Source organism: Nerophis ophidion, linkage group LG14 (genome assembly GCF_033978795.1).
Source record: "Nerophis ophidion isolate RoL-2023_Sa linkage group LG14, RoL_Noph_v1.0, whole genome shotgun sequence".
Classification (NCBI taxonomy): Eukaryota; Metazoa; Chordata; class Actinopteri; order Syngnathiformes; family Syngnathidae; genus Nerophis; species Nerophis ophidion.
In genome coordinates, this window is record NC_084624.1 from 49,288,565 (window position 1) to 49,306,526 (window position 17,962).

A 17,962-nucleotide genomic window follows, 5' to 3' on the forward strand; every position below is an offset into this window, starting at 1 on the left:
TCTGTTGTTTTTAACCATGCAGGAGACATTTACACCTTTTTATGGGCATTTTAGAAGCAGTCGTGCAGTGTGTCTACATTGACATTGTTTTTTTTTTAACCGCTGAAGGTGCATGGACTTACTTCACTCAATACACAAACATGCATTCTTCAATATTTAAATGATATATATATTCTATGTGAAAAAACAACCTTCATTAAAAAACACTAAAGGGCACCAAAACGCATCAATTGAGTTTGTTTTAAACCATCCCTTTAATACCTCCAGCAGCTATGTTGCTGAATCAAACACGTCAATAAAAATAAATCATCCCTATTAGAACTGCTTTTTTGAATGAACTCACCCTGCTATGTAACTATGCTTTGTCCATGAAAACTGAATGCATATCTGAATTGAAGTCTGTAATTACACAACCTCAAATATTCCACTCTTATTTGAGTAATATTGCCTATTTTGCATTTTCTCATTATAAACTGTTATTTTTGACAAGAAAGCCATGAAACATAAGAAAACATAAACATGATATTAGCGACCGTATCAATAGCTAGATAGGAAAGATTTAAAGCGTTGAAAGTAAAACAATTAAAATGCTGACTTATGCGCGGATCCCATTCCTTATATAGCCCTCCAGTGGTCAATCTGAAGGTTGCACAAGGGCTAAAGTTCACCTGCTTCTTTCTTATTTCATCTGCCATTAATAAAACAAACACCTTCCTGTTATAACTATGTATGACTCACCCACAGGTCTGGTTCCTCAGCTCATTGGTGTGGCCCCTGAGAAGGCTATCAAACTCACTGTAAGTTCCTCACACACCCAACAACAAATCAAAGATAGACCTGTCCCACGTTCACGGTGGCCAATTCAGATTTTTAATCTGTTTATGTAATCGTCCAGGTTAGAAAAAATGTCTAATGTGAATGCAAAGTGACCCGCATGCAGACATGATGTCATGATGTCACACCTGCTGCCGTGGCTTTGTTTCTAGTCGGCCTCCGTCATGGCGCTCTTGTGGCAATTTCAAGGATTTTCTCCGATCAAAGTCAGCATTTTCCCAACGGCAGAAGATTAAGATGGAAGAGGGCAAGCATTTTGGCTCTTGTGGTTTGCACAACATTTGCTCCTGTCTGCCCATAACATTAAGTTTGCACATTTTGTTAACAACTGTCTATTTTTGCAAAGAATAATGACACTTATCGCTATTTGATAAGGTATTTGTCTGATTAAGGCTCCTGCAGTCCCATTTCATACACATCACGTAGGAAAGCAGCCTGGGTCGGATTAGAAGACATGTGAATTGCTGTGTTCACACTGACATGAGGACAATGGAATACAGGTGACATACAGGTATGGCTGGGCCATACCACAGTATTTCCAGTTGGAATAGTGGGATAATAAAGTGCTTAAGGGTGCTAAGTGTTTTATGGCTAGATAACCAGCAGTGAAAGTAGTAAACTATTGTGTGGTTTATTCCTTAGAAAGGTCTAAGTTAGCCGTTACTATGTCAAAGCAATTTTCCTCCATTTGTTTATGAATGTTAGGTTTACATCCTCACGCTTATGCTCGGGGACAGATGGAGTTTCTGCTAGCTGTTAAGTTTAAAGCTACTACAGTAGTTTAGTCCGCACAGGCTGTGGGTGGAGCCACCGGCTTGTAGCTAAATATTTGTGCTAAGTCGCTAACAGAAGTCAACAACTTGCACAATGCTGATAAAGTCTTTACCAGGAGAGGTATGTTCTCAAGCAAAGTGGTGGATGTGTAAAGAAAAGATTTAGTCAATCACCAGAAGCCAAAACATTGGCCGACCAAAGCATTGCATCACTCGGGAGTTGAGAAGTCGCCCTATTTTTTTTTAAAGTTTGATGTGTCAGGCACACAGAAGAGCAAATGGCCTAACAAGGGCACATCAAAAGGTACAGGTATGGCGGTATTGTCTCAAATATATAGCGTTTTGAAAATATAGAGGAATTGAGAATAATAGCCTGGACTTGAGCATTTGCAGTTTGAAGAAGTGTGTACACATTTACTTCCTTTGTACTGACGCTTCACAGGTCAACGACTTTGTACGAGACAAGTTCACGGACAAGGACAACGCCATTCCTTTCATGGCAGAGATCCTGGCCGGTGGCTGTGTGAGTAGCAGCAACCACTGAACGCCGCAGGAAAAGTGCAAACTTCTCCTTCTTCATAAAGGCTGGAGGCTCCCAGGTGATTTTTACCAACCCGCTGGAGATTGTGAAGATTCGCCTGCAGGTGGCAGGAGAGATCACCACAGGACCTCGAGTTAGCGCCCTCAACGTGGTGCGAGACTTGGGCTTCTTCGGCCTCTACAAGGTGAGGTGTACCCCGCAAGGTCCATGTGTGGCTCGCTCTTTAAACACCTGCATGTTGTAGGGAGCCAAGGCTTGTTTCCTGAGGGACATCCCCTTCTCCGCCATCTACTTCCCCGCCTACGCCCACCTCAAGTCCGCCATGGCTGACGAGCAAGGTCGGCTGGGCGCCCTGCAGCTTCTCACTGCGGGAGCCATTGCAGGTACTGTTGGCATGAAGATACTTCAAGTACAGCATTGCAGGTACTGTTGGCATGAATATACTTCAAGTACAGCATTGCAGGTACTGTTGGCATGAAGATACTTCAAGTACAGCATTGCAGGTACTGTTGGCATGAATATACTTCAAGTACAGCATTGCAGGTACTGTTGGCATGAAGATACTTCAAGTACAGCATTGCAGGTACTGTTGGCATGAAGATACTTCAAGTACAGCATTGCAGGTAATGTTGGCATGAAGATACTTCAAGTACAGCATTGCAGGTACTGTTAGCATGAAGATACTTCAAGTACAGCATTGCAGGTACTGTTGGCATGAAGATACTTCAAGTACAGCATTGCAGGTACTGTTAGCATGAAGATACTTCAAGTACAGCATTGCAGGTACTGTTAGCATGAAGATACTTCAAGTACAGCATTGCAGGTACTGTTGGCATGAAGATACTTCAAGTACAGCATTGCAGGTACTGTTAGCATGAAGATACTTCAAGTACAGCATTGCAGGTACTGTTAGCATGAAGATACTTCAAGTACAGCATTGCAGGTACTGTTGACATGAAGATACTTCAAGTACAGCATTGCAGGTACTGTTAGCATGAAGTTACTTCAAGTACAGCTTTGCAGGTACTGTTAGCATGAAGATACTTCAAGTACAGCATTGCAGGTACTGTTGGCATGAAGATACTTCAAGTACAGCATTGCAGGTACTGTTAGCATGAAGATACTTCAAGTACAGCGTAACACTTCATGTCTCATATTTGGGCACTAAAACACACACGCTTTGACAAATAAACAAATGTGTAGAAGAGGGGACTCAAACAAATAAATGCTTAGAAGAGGAATCAGAAACATTTCAAGTGTGTTTGAAGAAGTGTTAAAAGCTTTGATGACTGTGTGGTGTGACAGCTTGTAAGTGACATTATGTGACCTTGCATCGTCTGCAGCACTAGTTTCTGTAGAAGAGATTGTATGAGATGCAAACAATAGAAATAGTGTTTGTAAAAGATTGTATGAGATGTAAACAATAGAAATAGTGTTTTTAGTGTTTGTAAAAGTGTATGAGATGTAAACAATAGAAATAGTGTTTGTAGAAGAGATTGTATGAGATGTAAACAATAGAAATAGTGTTTGTAGAAGAGAGTGTATGAGATGTAAACAATAGAAATAGTCTTTGTGGAAGAGATTGTATGAGATGTAAACAATAGAAATAGTGTTTGTAAAAGATTGTATGAGATGTAAACAATAGAAATAGTGTTTTTAGTGTTTGTAAAAGTGTATGAGATGTAAACAATAGAAATAGTGTTTGTAGAAGAGAGTGTATGAGATGTAAACAATAGAAATAGTGTTTGTAGAAGAGAGTGTATGAGATGTAAACAATAGAAATAGTCTTTGTAGAAGAGATTGTATGAGATGTAAACAATAGAAATAGTGTTTGTAAAAGATTGTATGAGATGTAAACAATAGAAATAGTGTTTTTAGTGTTTGTAAAAGTGTATGAGATGTAAACAATAGAAATAGTGTTTGTAGAAGAGATTGTATGAGATGTAAACAATAGAAATAGTGTTTGTAGAAGAGAGTGTATGAGATGTAAACAATAGAAATAGTCTTTGTAGAAGAGATTGTATGAGATGTAAACAATAGAAATAGTGTTTGTAAAAGATTGTATGAGATGTAAACAATAGAAATAGTGTTTGTAGAAGACAGTGTATGAGATGTAAACAATAGAAATAGTCTTTGTAGAAGAGATTGTATGAGATGTAAACAATAGAAATAGTGTTTGTAAAAGATTGTATGAGATGTAAACAATAGAAATAGTGTTTTTAGTGTTTGTAGAAGAGATTGTTTGAGATGTAAACAATAGAAATAGTGTTTGTAGAAGAGATTGTATGAGATGTAAACAATAGAAATAGTGTTTGTAGAAGAGAGTGTATGAGATGTAAACAATAGAAATAGTCTTTGTAGAAGAGATTGTATGAGATGTAAACAATAGAAATAGTGTTTGTAGAAGAGTGTATGAGATGTAAACAATAGAAATAGTGTTTGTAGAAGAGATTGTATGAGATGTAAACAATAGAAATAGTGTTTGTAGAAGAGATTGTATGAGATGTAAACAATAGAAATAGTGTTTGTAAAAGAGTGTATGAGATGTAAACAATAGAAATAGTGTTTGTAGAAGAGATTGTATGAGATGTAAACAATAGAAATAGTGTTTGTAGAAGAGATTGTATGAGATGTAAACAATAGAAATAGTGTTTGTAGAAGAGATTGTATGAGATGTAAACAATAGAAATAGTGTTTGTAGAAGAGATTGTATGAGATGTAAACAATAGAAATAGTGTTTGTAAAAGAGTGTATGAGATGTAAACAATAGAAATAGTGTTTGTAGAAGAGATTGTATGAGATGTAAACAATAGAAATAGTGTTTGTAGAAGAGATTGTATGAGATGTAAACAATAGAAATAGTGTTTGTAGAAGAGATTGTATGAGATGTAAACAATAGAAATAGTGTTTGTAGAAGAGATTGTATGAGATGTAAACAATAGAAATAGTGTTTGTAAAAGAGTGTATGAGATGTAAACAATAGAAATAGTGTTTGTAGAAGAGATTGTATGAGATGTAAACAATAGAAATAGTGTTTGTAGAAGAGATTGTATGAGATGTAAACAAAGCTGCTGCTGATCTGAGCTCCTTGCAAAAGACTAAAGTTTACAACCCGCTGAGTCTCACTCCACAAGCTACTTTGTTTGCTATTCTTCAATGATATTGTTACTCTTAGCCTTTTATCCTGTGACATTATTGTTGTTTGAATCCTTGCCTCCTTCCTTAGGTCTTGTTGCTCGTAAAGTTTGCTGTGAGTGACCCGCCGGCGTCCAAACAACTTCAAGATGTCTGCTTCTATTTCCCAGGCATCCCCGCAGCCTCGCTGGTGACGCCCGCCGACGTCATCAAGACCCGCCTGCAGGTGGCGGCCCGGGCGGGACAGACCACCTACACGGGCGTGATGGACTGCTTCAGGAAGATCATGAAGGAGGAGGGATTCCGAGCTCTGTGGAAGGGAGCAGGAGGTGTGTTGTTGAAGGAGTTAGAGAAGTCAGTGTTAAACACCGTCTGCTTTCTCCTCCAGCTCGGATGTGCCGCTCCTCGCCGCAGTTTGGTGTGACTCTAGTCACCTATGAACTCTTGCAGAGGTGGTTCTATGTTGACTTTGGAGGACAGTAAGTTGGTTTTTTAACTTAACACATTTAGGATTGATTGCACTGTGGAACCTCCATTTACAAACTGGATTGGTTCTTCAACATAGTTCGCCAACTAAAGCGTTCGCACAGTGAGGCACATTTCCCAAAAAGAAACCATGTAAACATGAACAATTGGACAATAGTCCTTATTTTATACTCAAAAATGGAGACTTTGAAGACACTAAAAGGTGAATTTAGCAGTGAAGTTGTCACCTTATGTAAATAATAATAATCCTTTTCAACTTATATTCGATTGGATGCCTGCAACATGTTTCAAAAAAGCTGGCACAAGTGGCATAAAAGACTGAGAAAGTTGAGGAATGCTCCTCAAAGACTTATTTGGAACATCCCACAGGTGTGCAGGCTAATTGGGAACAGGTGGGTGCCATGATTGGCTATAAAAGCAGCTTCAATGAAATGCTCACTCATTCACAAACAAGGACGGAGCGAGGGTCACCACTTTGTCAACAAATGCCTGAGCAAATTGTTTAAGAACAATATTTTATAAGCAGCTATTGCAAGGAATTTAGGGATTTCACCATCTACGATCTGTAATAACATCAAAAGGGTCAGAGAATGTGGAGAAATCACTGCATTTAAGTGGCAATGCCCATGAACTTTGTTTTTATGCACTACTGAATCAAAAAGTGACATCAGTGTGTAAAGGATATCACCACAAGGGCTCAGGAACACTTCAGAAAACCACTGTCTGTAACTACAGTTGGTCGCTTCATCTGTAGGTGCAAGTTAAAACTCTACTATGCAAAGCCAAAGCCATAGCTATTTATCAACAACACCCAGAAACGCTTGGCTGGGCCTGAGCTCATCTAAGATGGACTGATACAAAGTGGAAAAGTGTTCTGAGTCCACATTTCAGATTGTTTTTGGAAACTGTGGACCAAAGAGGAAAAGAACCATGGGGACTGTTCTAGGGTGAAAGTGTAAAAGTCAGCATGTGTGATGGTATGGGGGTGTATTAGTGAACAAGACATGACTAACTTACACATGTGTGATGGTATGGGGGTGTATTAGTGAACAAGACATGACTAACTTACACATGTGTGATGGTATGGGGGTGTATTAGTGAACAAGACATGACTAACTTACACATGTGTGATGGTATGGGGGTGTATTAGTGAACAAGACATGACTAACTTACACATGTGTGATGGTATGGGGGTGTATTAGTGAACAAGACATGACTAACTTACACATGTGTGATGGTATGGGGGTGTATTAGTAAACAAGACATGACTAACTTACACATGTGTGATGGTATGGGGGTGTATTAGTGAACAAGACATGGGTAACTTACACATGTGTGATGGTATGGGGGTGTATTAGTGAACAAGACATGACTAACTTACACATCTGTGATGGTATGGGGGTGTATTAGTGAACAAGACATGACTAACTTACACATGTGTGATGGTATGGGGGTGTATTAGTGAACAAGACATGACTAACTTACACATGTGTGATGGTATGGGGGTGTATTAGTGAACAAGACATGACTAACTTACACATGTGTGATGGTATGGGGGTGTATTAGTGAACAAGACATGACTAACTTACACATCTGTGATGGTATGGGGGTGTATTAGTAAACAAGACATGACTAACTTACACATGTGTGATGGTATGGGGGTGTATTAGTAAACAAGACATGACTAACTTACACATGTGTGATGGTATGGGGGTGTATTAGTGAACAAGACATGACTAACTTACACATGTGTGATGGTATGGGGGTGTATTAGTGAACAAGACATGACTAACTTACACATGTGTGATGGTATGGGGGTGTATTAGTGAACAAGACATGACTAACTTACACATGTGTGATGGTATGGGGGTGTATTAGTGAACAAGACATGGGTAACTTACACATGTGTGATGGTATGGGGGTGTATTAGTGAACAAGACATGACTAACTTACACATGTGTGATGGTATGGGGGTGTATTAGTGAACAAGACATGACTAACTTACACATGTGTGATGGTATGGGGGTGTATTAGTGAACAAGACATGACTAACTTACACATGTGTGATGGTATGGGGGTGTATTAGTGAACAAGACATGGGTAACTTACACATGTGTGATGGTATGGGGGTGCATTAGTGAACAAGACATGGGTAACTTACACATGTGTGATGGTATGGGGGTGTATTAGTAAACAAGACATGACTAACTTACACATGTGTGATGGTATGGGGGTGTATTAGTGAACAAGACATGGGTAACTTACACATGTGTGATGGTATGGGGGTGTATTAGTGAACAAGACATGGGTAACTTACACATGTGTGATGGTATGGGGGTGTATTAGTGAACAAGACATGACTAACTTACACATGTGTGATGGTATGGGGGTGTATTAGTGAACAAGACATGACTAACTTACACATCTGTGATGGTATGGGGGTGTATTAGTAAACAAGACATGACTAACTTACACATGTGTGATGGTATGGGGGTGTATTAGTAAACAAGACATGACTAACTTACACATGTGTGATGGTATGGGGGTGTATTAGTGAACAAGACATGACTAACTTACACATGTGTGATGGTATGGGGGTGTATTAGTGAACAAGGCATGACTAACTTACACATGTGTGATGGTATGGGGGTGTATTAGTGAACAAGACATGACTAACTTACACATGTGTGATGGTATGTGGGTGTATTAGTGAACAAGACATGACTAACTTACACATGTGTGATGGTATGGGGGTGTATTAGTAAACAAGACATGACTAACTTACACATGTGTGATGGTATGGGGGTGTATTAGTGAACAACACATGACTAACTTACACATGTGTGATGGTATGGGGGTGTATTAGTGAACAACACATGACTAACTTACACATGTGTGATGGTATGGGGGTGTATTAGTGAACAAGACATGACTAACTTACACATGTGTGATGGTATGGGGGTGTATTAGTGAACAAGACATGACTAACTTACACATGTGTGATGGTATGGGGGTGTATTAGTGAACAACACATGACTAACTTACACATGTGTGATGGTATGGGGGTGTATTAGTGAACAAGACATGACTAACTTACACATGTGTGATGGTATGGGGGTGTATTAGTGAACAAGACATGGGTAACTTACACATGTGTGATGGTATGGGGGTGTATTAGTGAACAAGACATGACTAACTTACACATGTGTGATGGTATGGGGGTGTATTAGTAAACAAGACATGACTAACTTACACATGTGTGATGGTATGGGGGTGTATTAGTGAACAAGACATGACTAACTTACACATGTGTGATGGTATGGGGGTGTATTAGTAAACAAGACATGACTAACTTACACATGTGTGATGGTATGGGGGTGTATTAGTGAACAAGACATGACTAACTTACACATCTGTGATGGTATGGGGGTGCATTAGTGAACAAGACATGACTAACTTACACATGTGTGATGGTATGGGGGTGTATTAGTAAACAAGACATGACTAACTTACACATGTGTGATGGTATGGGGGTGTATTAGTAAACAAGACATGACTAACTTACACATGTGTGATGGTATGGGGGTGTATTAGTGAACAAGACATGACTAACTTACACATGTGTGATGGTATGGGGGTGTATTAGTGAACAAGACATGACTAACTTACACATGTGTGATGGTATGGGGGTGTATTAGTGAACAAGACATGACTAACTTACACATGTGTGATGGTATGGGGGTGTATTAGTAAACAAGACATGACTAACTTACACATGTGTGATGGTATGGGGGTGCATTAGTGAACAAGACATGACTAACTTACACATGTGTGATGGTATGGGGGTGTATTAGTAAACAAGACATGACTAACTTACACATGTGTGATGGTATGGGGGTGTATTAGTGAACAAGACATGACTAACTTACACATCTGTGATGGTATGGGGGTGCATTAGTGAACAAGACATGAGTAACTTACACATGTGTGATGGTATGGGGGTGTATTAGTAAACAAGACATGACTAACTTACACATGTGTGATGGTATGGGGGTGTATTAGTGAACAAGACATGACTAACTTACACATGTGTGATGGTATGGGGGTGTATTAGTGAACAAGACATGACTAACTTACACATGTGTGATGGTATGGGGGTGTATTAGTAAACAAGACATGACTAACTTACACATGTGTGATGGTATGGGGGTGCATTAGTGAACAAGACATGACTAACTTACACATGTGTGATGGTATGGGGGTGTATTAGTAAACAAGACATGACTAACTTACACATGTGTGATGGTATGGGGGTGTATTAGTGAACAAGACATGACTAACTTACACATCTGTGATGGTATGGGGGTGCATTAGTGAACAAGACATGAGTAACTTACACATGTGTGATGGTATGGGGGTGTATTAGTAAACAAGACATGACTAACTTACACATGTGTGATGGTATGGGGGAGTATTAGTGAACAAGACATGACTAACTTACACATGTGTGATGGTATGGGGGTGTATTAGTGAACAAGACATGACTAACTTACACATGTGTGATGGTATGGGGGTGTATTAGTGAACAAGACATGGGTAACTTACACATGTGTGATGGTATGGGGGTGTATTAGTAAACAAGACATGACTAACTTACACATGTGTGATGGTATGGGGGTGTATTAGTGAACAAGACATGACTAACTTACACATGTGTGATGGTATGGGGGTGTATTAGTGAACAACACATGACTAACTTACACATGTGTGATGGTATGGGGGTGTATTAGTGAACAAGACATGACTAACTTACACATGTGTGATGGTATGGGGGTGTATTAGTGAACAAGACATGACTAACTTACACATGTGTGATGTATGGGGGTGTATTAGTGAACAAGACATGACTAACTTACACATGTGTGATGGTATGGGGGTGTATTAGTGAACAAGACATGACTAACTTACACATGTGTGATGGTATGGGGGTGTATTAGTGAACAAGACATGGGTAACTTACACATGTGTGATGGTATGGGGGTGTATTAGTGAACAAGACATGACTAACTTACACATGTGTGATGGTATGGGGGTGTATTAGTGAACAAGACATGACTAACTTACACATCTGTGATGGTATGGGGGTGTATTAGTGAACAAGACATGACTAACTTACACATGTGTGATGGTATGGGGGTGTATTAGTGAACAAGACATGGGTAACTTACACATGTGTGATGGTATGGGGGTGTATTAGTGAACAAGACATGACTAACTTACACATGTGTGATGGTATGGGGGTGTATTAGTGAACAAGACATGACTAACTTACACATGTGTGATGGTATGGGGGTGTATTAGTGAACAAGACATGACTAACTTACACATGTGTGATGTATGGGGGTGTATTAGTGAACAAGACATGACTAACTTACACATGTGTGATGGTATGGGGGTGTATTAGTGAACAAGACATGACTAACTTACACATGTGTGATGGTATGGGGGTGTATTAGTGAACAAGACATGGGTAACTTACACATGTGTGATGGTATGGGGGTGTATTAGTGAACAAGACATGACTAACTTACACATGTGTGATGGTATGGGGGTGTATTAGTGAACAAGACATGACTAACTTACACATCTGTGATGGTATGGGGGTGTATTAGTGAACAAGACATGACTAACTTACACATGTGTGATGGTATGGGGGTGTATTAGTGAACAAGACATGGGTAACTTACACATGTGTGATGGTATGGGGGTGTATTAGTGAACAAGACATGACTAACTTACACATGTGTGATGGTATGGGGGTGTATTAGTGAACAAGACATGACTAACTTACACATGTGTGATGGTATGGGGGTGTATTAGTGAACAAGACATGACTAACTTACACATGTGTGATGGTATGGGGGTGTATTAGTAAACAAGACATGACTAACTTACACTGTGTGATGGTATGGGGGTGTATTAGTGAACAAGACATGACTAACTTACACATGTGTGATGGTATGGGGGTGTATTAGTGAAAAGACATGACTAACTTACACATGTGTGATGGTATGGGGGTGTATTAGTAAACAAGACATGACTAACTTACACATGTGTGATGGTATGGGGGTGTATTAGTAAACAAGACATGACTAACTTACACATGTGTGATGGTATGGGGGTGTATTAGTGAACAAGACATGACTAACTTACACATCTGTGATGGTATGGGGGTGTATTAGTAAACAAGACATGACTAACTTACACATGTGTGATGGTATGGGGGTGTATTAGTGAACAAGACATGACTAACTTACACATGTGTGATGGTATGGGGGTGTATTAGTGAACAAGGCATGACTAACTTACACATGTGTGATGGTATGGGGGTGTATTAGTGAACAAGGCATGACTAACTTACACATGTGTGATGGTATGGGGGTGTATTAGTAAACAAGACATGACTAACTTACACATGTGTGATGGTATGGGGGTGTATTAGTGAACAAGGCATGACTAACTTACACATGTGTGATGGTATGGGGGTGTATTAGTGAACAAGACATGACTAACTTACACATGTGTGATGGTATGGGGGTGTATTAGTGAACAAGACATGACTAACTTACACATGTGTGATGGTATGGGGGTGTATTAGTGAACAAGACATGACTAACTTACACATGTGTGATGGTATGGGGGTGTATTAGTGAACAAGGCATGACTAACTTACACATGTGTGATGGTATTGGGGTGTATTAGTGAACAAGACATGACTAACTTACACATGTGTGATGGTATGGGGGTGTATTAGTGAACAAGACATGACTAACTTACACATGTGTGATGGTATGGGGGTGTATTAGTAAACAAGACATGACTAACTTACACATGTGTGATGGTATGGGGGTGTATTAGTGAACAACACATGACTAACTTACACATGTGTGATGGTATGGGGGTGTATTAGTGAACAACACATGACTAACTTACACATGTGTGATGGTATGGGGGTGTATTAGTGAACAAGACATGACTAACTTACACATGTGTGATGGTATGGGGGTGTATTAGTGAACAAGACATGACTAACTTACACATGTGTGATGGTATGGGGGTGTATTAGTGAACAAGACATGGGTAACTTACACATGTGTGATGGTATGGGGGTGTATTAGTGAACAAGACATGACTAACTTACACATGTGTGATGGTATGGGGGTGTATTAGTGAACAAGACATGACTAACTTACACATGTGTGATGGTATGGGGGTGTATTAGTGAACAAGACATGGGTAACTTACACATGTGTGATGGTATGGGGGTGTATTAGTGAACAAGACATGACTAACTTACACATCTGTGATGGTATGGGGGTGCATTAGTGAACAAGACATGACTAACTTACACATGTGTGATGGTATGGGGGTGTATTAGTAAACAAGACATGACTAACTTACACATGTGTGATGGTATGGGGGTGTATTAGTGAACAAGACATGACTAACTTACACATGTGTGATGGTATGGGGGTGTATTAGTGAACAAGACATGACTAACTTACACATGTGTGATGGTATGGGGGTGTATTAGTGAACAAGACATGACTAACTTACACATGTGTGATGGTATGGGGGTGTATTAGTGAACAAGACATGACTAACTTACACATGTGTGATGGTATGGGGGTGTATTAGTGAACAAGACATGACTAACTTACACATGTGTGATGGTATGGGGGTGTATTAGTGAACAAGACATGACTAACTTACACATGTGTGATGGTATGGGGGTGTATTAGTGAACAAGACATGACTAACTTACACATGTGTGATGGTATGGGGGTGTATTAGTAAACAAGACATGACTAACTTACACATGTGTGATGGTATGGGGGTGTATTAGTGAACAAGACATGGTAACTTACACATGTGTGATGGTATGGGGGTGTATTAGTGAACAAGACATGACTAACTTACACATCTGTGATGGTATGGGGGTGTATTAGTGAACAAGACATGACTAACTTACACATGTGTGATGGTATGGGGGTGTATTAGTGAACAAGACATGACTAACTTACACATGTGTGATGGTATGGGGGTGTATTAGTGAACAAGACATGACTAACTTACACATGTGTGATGGTATGGGGGTGTATTAGTGAACAAGACATGACTAACTTACACATCTGTGATGGTATGGGGGTGTATTAGTAAACAAGACATGACTAACTTACACATGTGTGATGGTATGGGGGTGTATTAGTAAACAAGACATGACTAACTTACACATGTGTGATGGTATGGGGGTGTATTAGTGAACAAGACATGACTAACTTACACATGTGTGATGGTATGGGGGTGTATTAGTGAACAAGACATGACTAACTTACACATGTGTGATGGTATGGGGGTGTATTAGTGAACAAGACATGACTAACTTACACATGTGTGATGGTATGGGGGTGTATTAGTGAACAAGACATGGGTAACTTACACATGTGTGATGGTATGGGGGGTGTATTAGTGAACAAGACATGACTAACTTACACATGTGTGATGGTATGGGGGTGTATTAGTGAACAAGACATGACTAACTTACACATGTGTGATGGTATGGGGGTGTATTAGTGAACAAGACATGACTAACTTACACATGTGTGATGGTATGGGGGTGTATTAGTGAACAAGACATGGGTAACTTACACATGTGTGATGTATGGGGGTGCATTAGTGAACAAGACATGGGTAACTTACACATGTGTGATGGTATGGGGGTGTATTAGTAAACAAGACATGACTAACTTACACATGTGTGATGGTATGGGGGTGTATTAGTGAACAAGACATGGGTAACTTACACATGTGTGATGGTATGGGGGTGTATTAGTGAACAAGACATGGGTAACTTACACATGTGTGATGGTATGGGGGTGTATTAGTGAACAAGACATGACTAACTTACACATGTGTGATGGTATGGGGGTGTATTAGTGAACAAGACATGACTAACTTACACATCTGTGATGGTATGGGGGTGTATTAGTAAACAAGACATGACTAACTTACACATGTGTGATGGTATGGGGGTGTATTAGTAAACAAGACATGACTAACTTACACATGTGTGATGGTATGGGGGTGTATTAGTGAACAAGACATGACTAACTTACACATGTGTGATGGTATGGGGGTGTATTAGTGAACAAGGCATGACTAACTTACACATGTGTGATGGTATGGGGGTGTATTAGTGAACAAGACATGACTAACTTACACATGTGTGATGGTATGTGGGTGTATTAGTGAACAAGACATGACTAACTTACACATGTGTGATGGTATGGGGGTGTATTAGTAACAAGACATGACTAACTTACACATGTGTGATGGTATGGGGGTGTATTAGTGAACAAGCACATGACTAACTTACACATGTGTGATGGTATGGGGGTGTATTAGTGAACAACACATGACTAACTTACACATGTGTGATGGTATGGGGGTGTATTAGTGAACAAGACATGACTAACTTACACATGTGTGATGGTATGGGGGTGTATTAGTGAACAAGACATGACTAACTTACACATGTGTGATGGTATGGGGGTGTATTAGTGAACAACACATGACTAACTTACACATGTGTGATGGTATGGGGGTGTATTAGTGAACAAGACATGACTAACTTACACATGTGTGATGGTATGGGGGTGTATTAGTGAACAAGACATGGGTAACTTACACATGTGTGATGGTATGGGGGTGTATTAGTGAACAAGACATGACTAACTTACACATGTGTGATGGTATGGGGGTGTATTAGTAAACAAGACATGACTAACTTACACATGTGTGATGGTATGGGGGTGTATTAGTGAACAAGACATGACTAACTTACACATGTGTGATGGTATGGGGGTGTATTAGTAAACAAGACATGACTAACTTACACATGTGTGATGGTATGGGGGTGTATTAGTGAACAAGACATGACTAACTTACACATCTGTGATGGTATGGGGGTGCATTAGTGAACAAGACATGACTAACTTACACATGTGTGATGGTATGGGGGGTGTATTAGTAAACAAGACATGACTAACTTACACATGTGTGATGGTATGGGGGTGTATTAGTAAACAAGACATGACTAACTTACACATGTGTGATGGTATGGGGTGTATTAGTGAACAAGACATGACTAACTTACACATGTGTGATGGTATGGGGGTGTATTAGTGAACAAGACATGACTAACTTACACATGTGTGATGGTATGGGGGTGTATTAGTGAACAAGACATGACTAACTTACACATGTGTGATGGTATGGGGGTGTATTAGTAAACACATGACTAACTTACCTGTGTGATGGTATGGGGGTGCATTAGTGAACAAGACATGACTAACTTACACATGTGTGATGGTATGGGGGTGTATTAGTAAACAAGACATGACTAACTTACACATGTGTGATGGTATGGGGGTGTATTAGTGAACAAGACATGACTAACTTACACATCTGTGATGGTATGGGGGTGCATTAGTGAACAAGACATGAGTAACTTACACATGTGTGATGGTATGGGGGTGTATTAGTAAACAAGACATGACTAACTTACACATGTGTGATGGTATGGGGGTGTATTAGTGAACAAGACATGACTAACTTACACATGTGTGATGGTATGGGGGTGTATTAGTGAACAAGACATGACTAACTTACACATGTGTGATGGTATGGGGGTGTATTAGTAAACAAGACATGACTAACTTACACATGTGTGATGGTATGGGGGTGCATTAGTGAACAAGACATGACTAACTTACACATGTGTGATGGTATGGGGGTGTATTAGTAAACAAGACATGACTAACTTACACATGTGTGATGGTATGGGGGTGTATTAGTGAACAAGACATGACTAACTTACACATCTGTGATGGTATGGGGGTGCATTAGTGAACAAGACATGAGTAACTTACACATGTGTGATGGTATGGGGGTGTATTAGTAAACAAGACATGACTAACTTACACATGTGTGATGGTATGGGGGAGTATTAGTGAACAAGACATGACTAACTTACACATGTGTGATGGTATGGGGGTGTATTAGTGAACAAGACATGACTAACTTACACATGTGTGATGGTATGGGGTGTATTAGTGAACAAGACATGGGTAACTTACACATGTGTGATGGTATGGGGGTGTATTAGTAACAAGACATGACTAACTTACACATGTGTGATGGTATGGGGGTGTATTAGTGAACAAGACATGACTAACTTACACATGTGTGATGGTATGGGGGTGTATTAGTGAACAAGCACATGACTAACTTACACATGTGTGATGGTATGGGGGTGTATTAGTGAACAAGACATGACTAACTTACACATGTGTGATGGTATGGGGGTGTATTAGTGAACAAGACATGACTAACTTACACATGTGTGATGGTATGGGGGTGTATTAGTGAACAAGACATGACTAACTTACACATGTGTGATGGTATGGGGGTGTATTAGTGAACAAGACATGACTAACTTACACATGTGTGATGGTATGGGGGTGTATTAGTGAACAAGACATGGGTAACTTACACATGTGTGATGGTATGGGGTGTATTAGTGAACAAGACATGACTAACTTACACATGTGTGATGGTATGGGGGTGTATTAGTGAACAAGACATGACTAACTTACACATCTGTGATGGTATGGGGGTGTATTAGTGAACAAGACATGACTAACTTACACATGTGTGATGGTATGGGGGTGTATTAGTGAACAAGACATGGGTAACTTACACATGTGTGATGGTATGGGGGTGTATTAGTGAACAAGACATGACTAACTTACACATGTGTGATGGTATGGGGTGTATTAGTGAACAAGACATGACTAACTTACACATGTGTGATGGTATGGGGGTGTATTAGTGAACAAGACATGACTAACTTACACATGTGTGATGTATGGGGGTGTATTAGTGAACAAGACATGACTAACTTACACATGTGTGATGGTATGGGGGTGTATTAGTGAACAAGACATGACTAACTTACACATGTGTGATGGTATGGGGGTGTATTAGTGAACAAGACATGGGTAACTTACACATGTGTGATGGTATGGGGGTGTATTAGTGAACAAGACATGACTAACTTACACATGTGTGA

General features: G+C 39.8%; 1 protein-coding gene across 3 annotated transcripts in view; it reads left to right on the top strand.

Moving 5' to 3' along the window:
* Positions 1-17,962, top strand: part of LOC133568791 (electrogenic aspartate/glutamate antiporter SLC25A12, mitochondrial-like) — a 35,991-nt gene that overhangs the window by 13,533 nt on the left and 4,496 nt on the right. For all 3 annotated transcript variants that reach the window (XM_061920928.1, XM_061920927.1, XM_061920929.1), the window contains exons 12-17: positions 745-797; positions 2,050-2,130; positions 2,192-2,332; positions 2,393-2,531; positions 5,454-5,612; positions 5,672-5,762. In XM_061920928.1, coding sequence (XP_061776912.1) covers positions 745-797; positions 2,050-2,130; positions 2,192-2,332; positions 2,393-2,531; positions 5,454-5,612; positions 5,672-5,762 — 664 coding nt within the window. The remainder of the gene's footprint in view (positions 1-744; positions 798-2,049; positions 2,131-2,191; positions 2,333-2,392; positions 2,532-5,453; positions 5,613-5,671; positions 5,763-17,962) is intronic.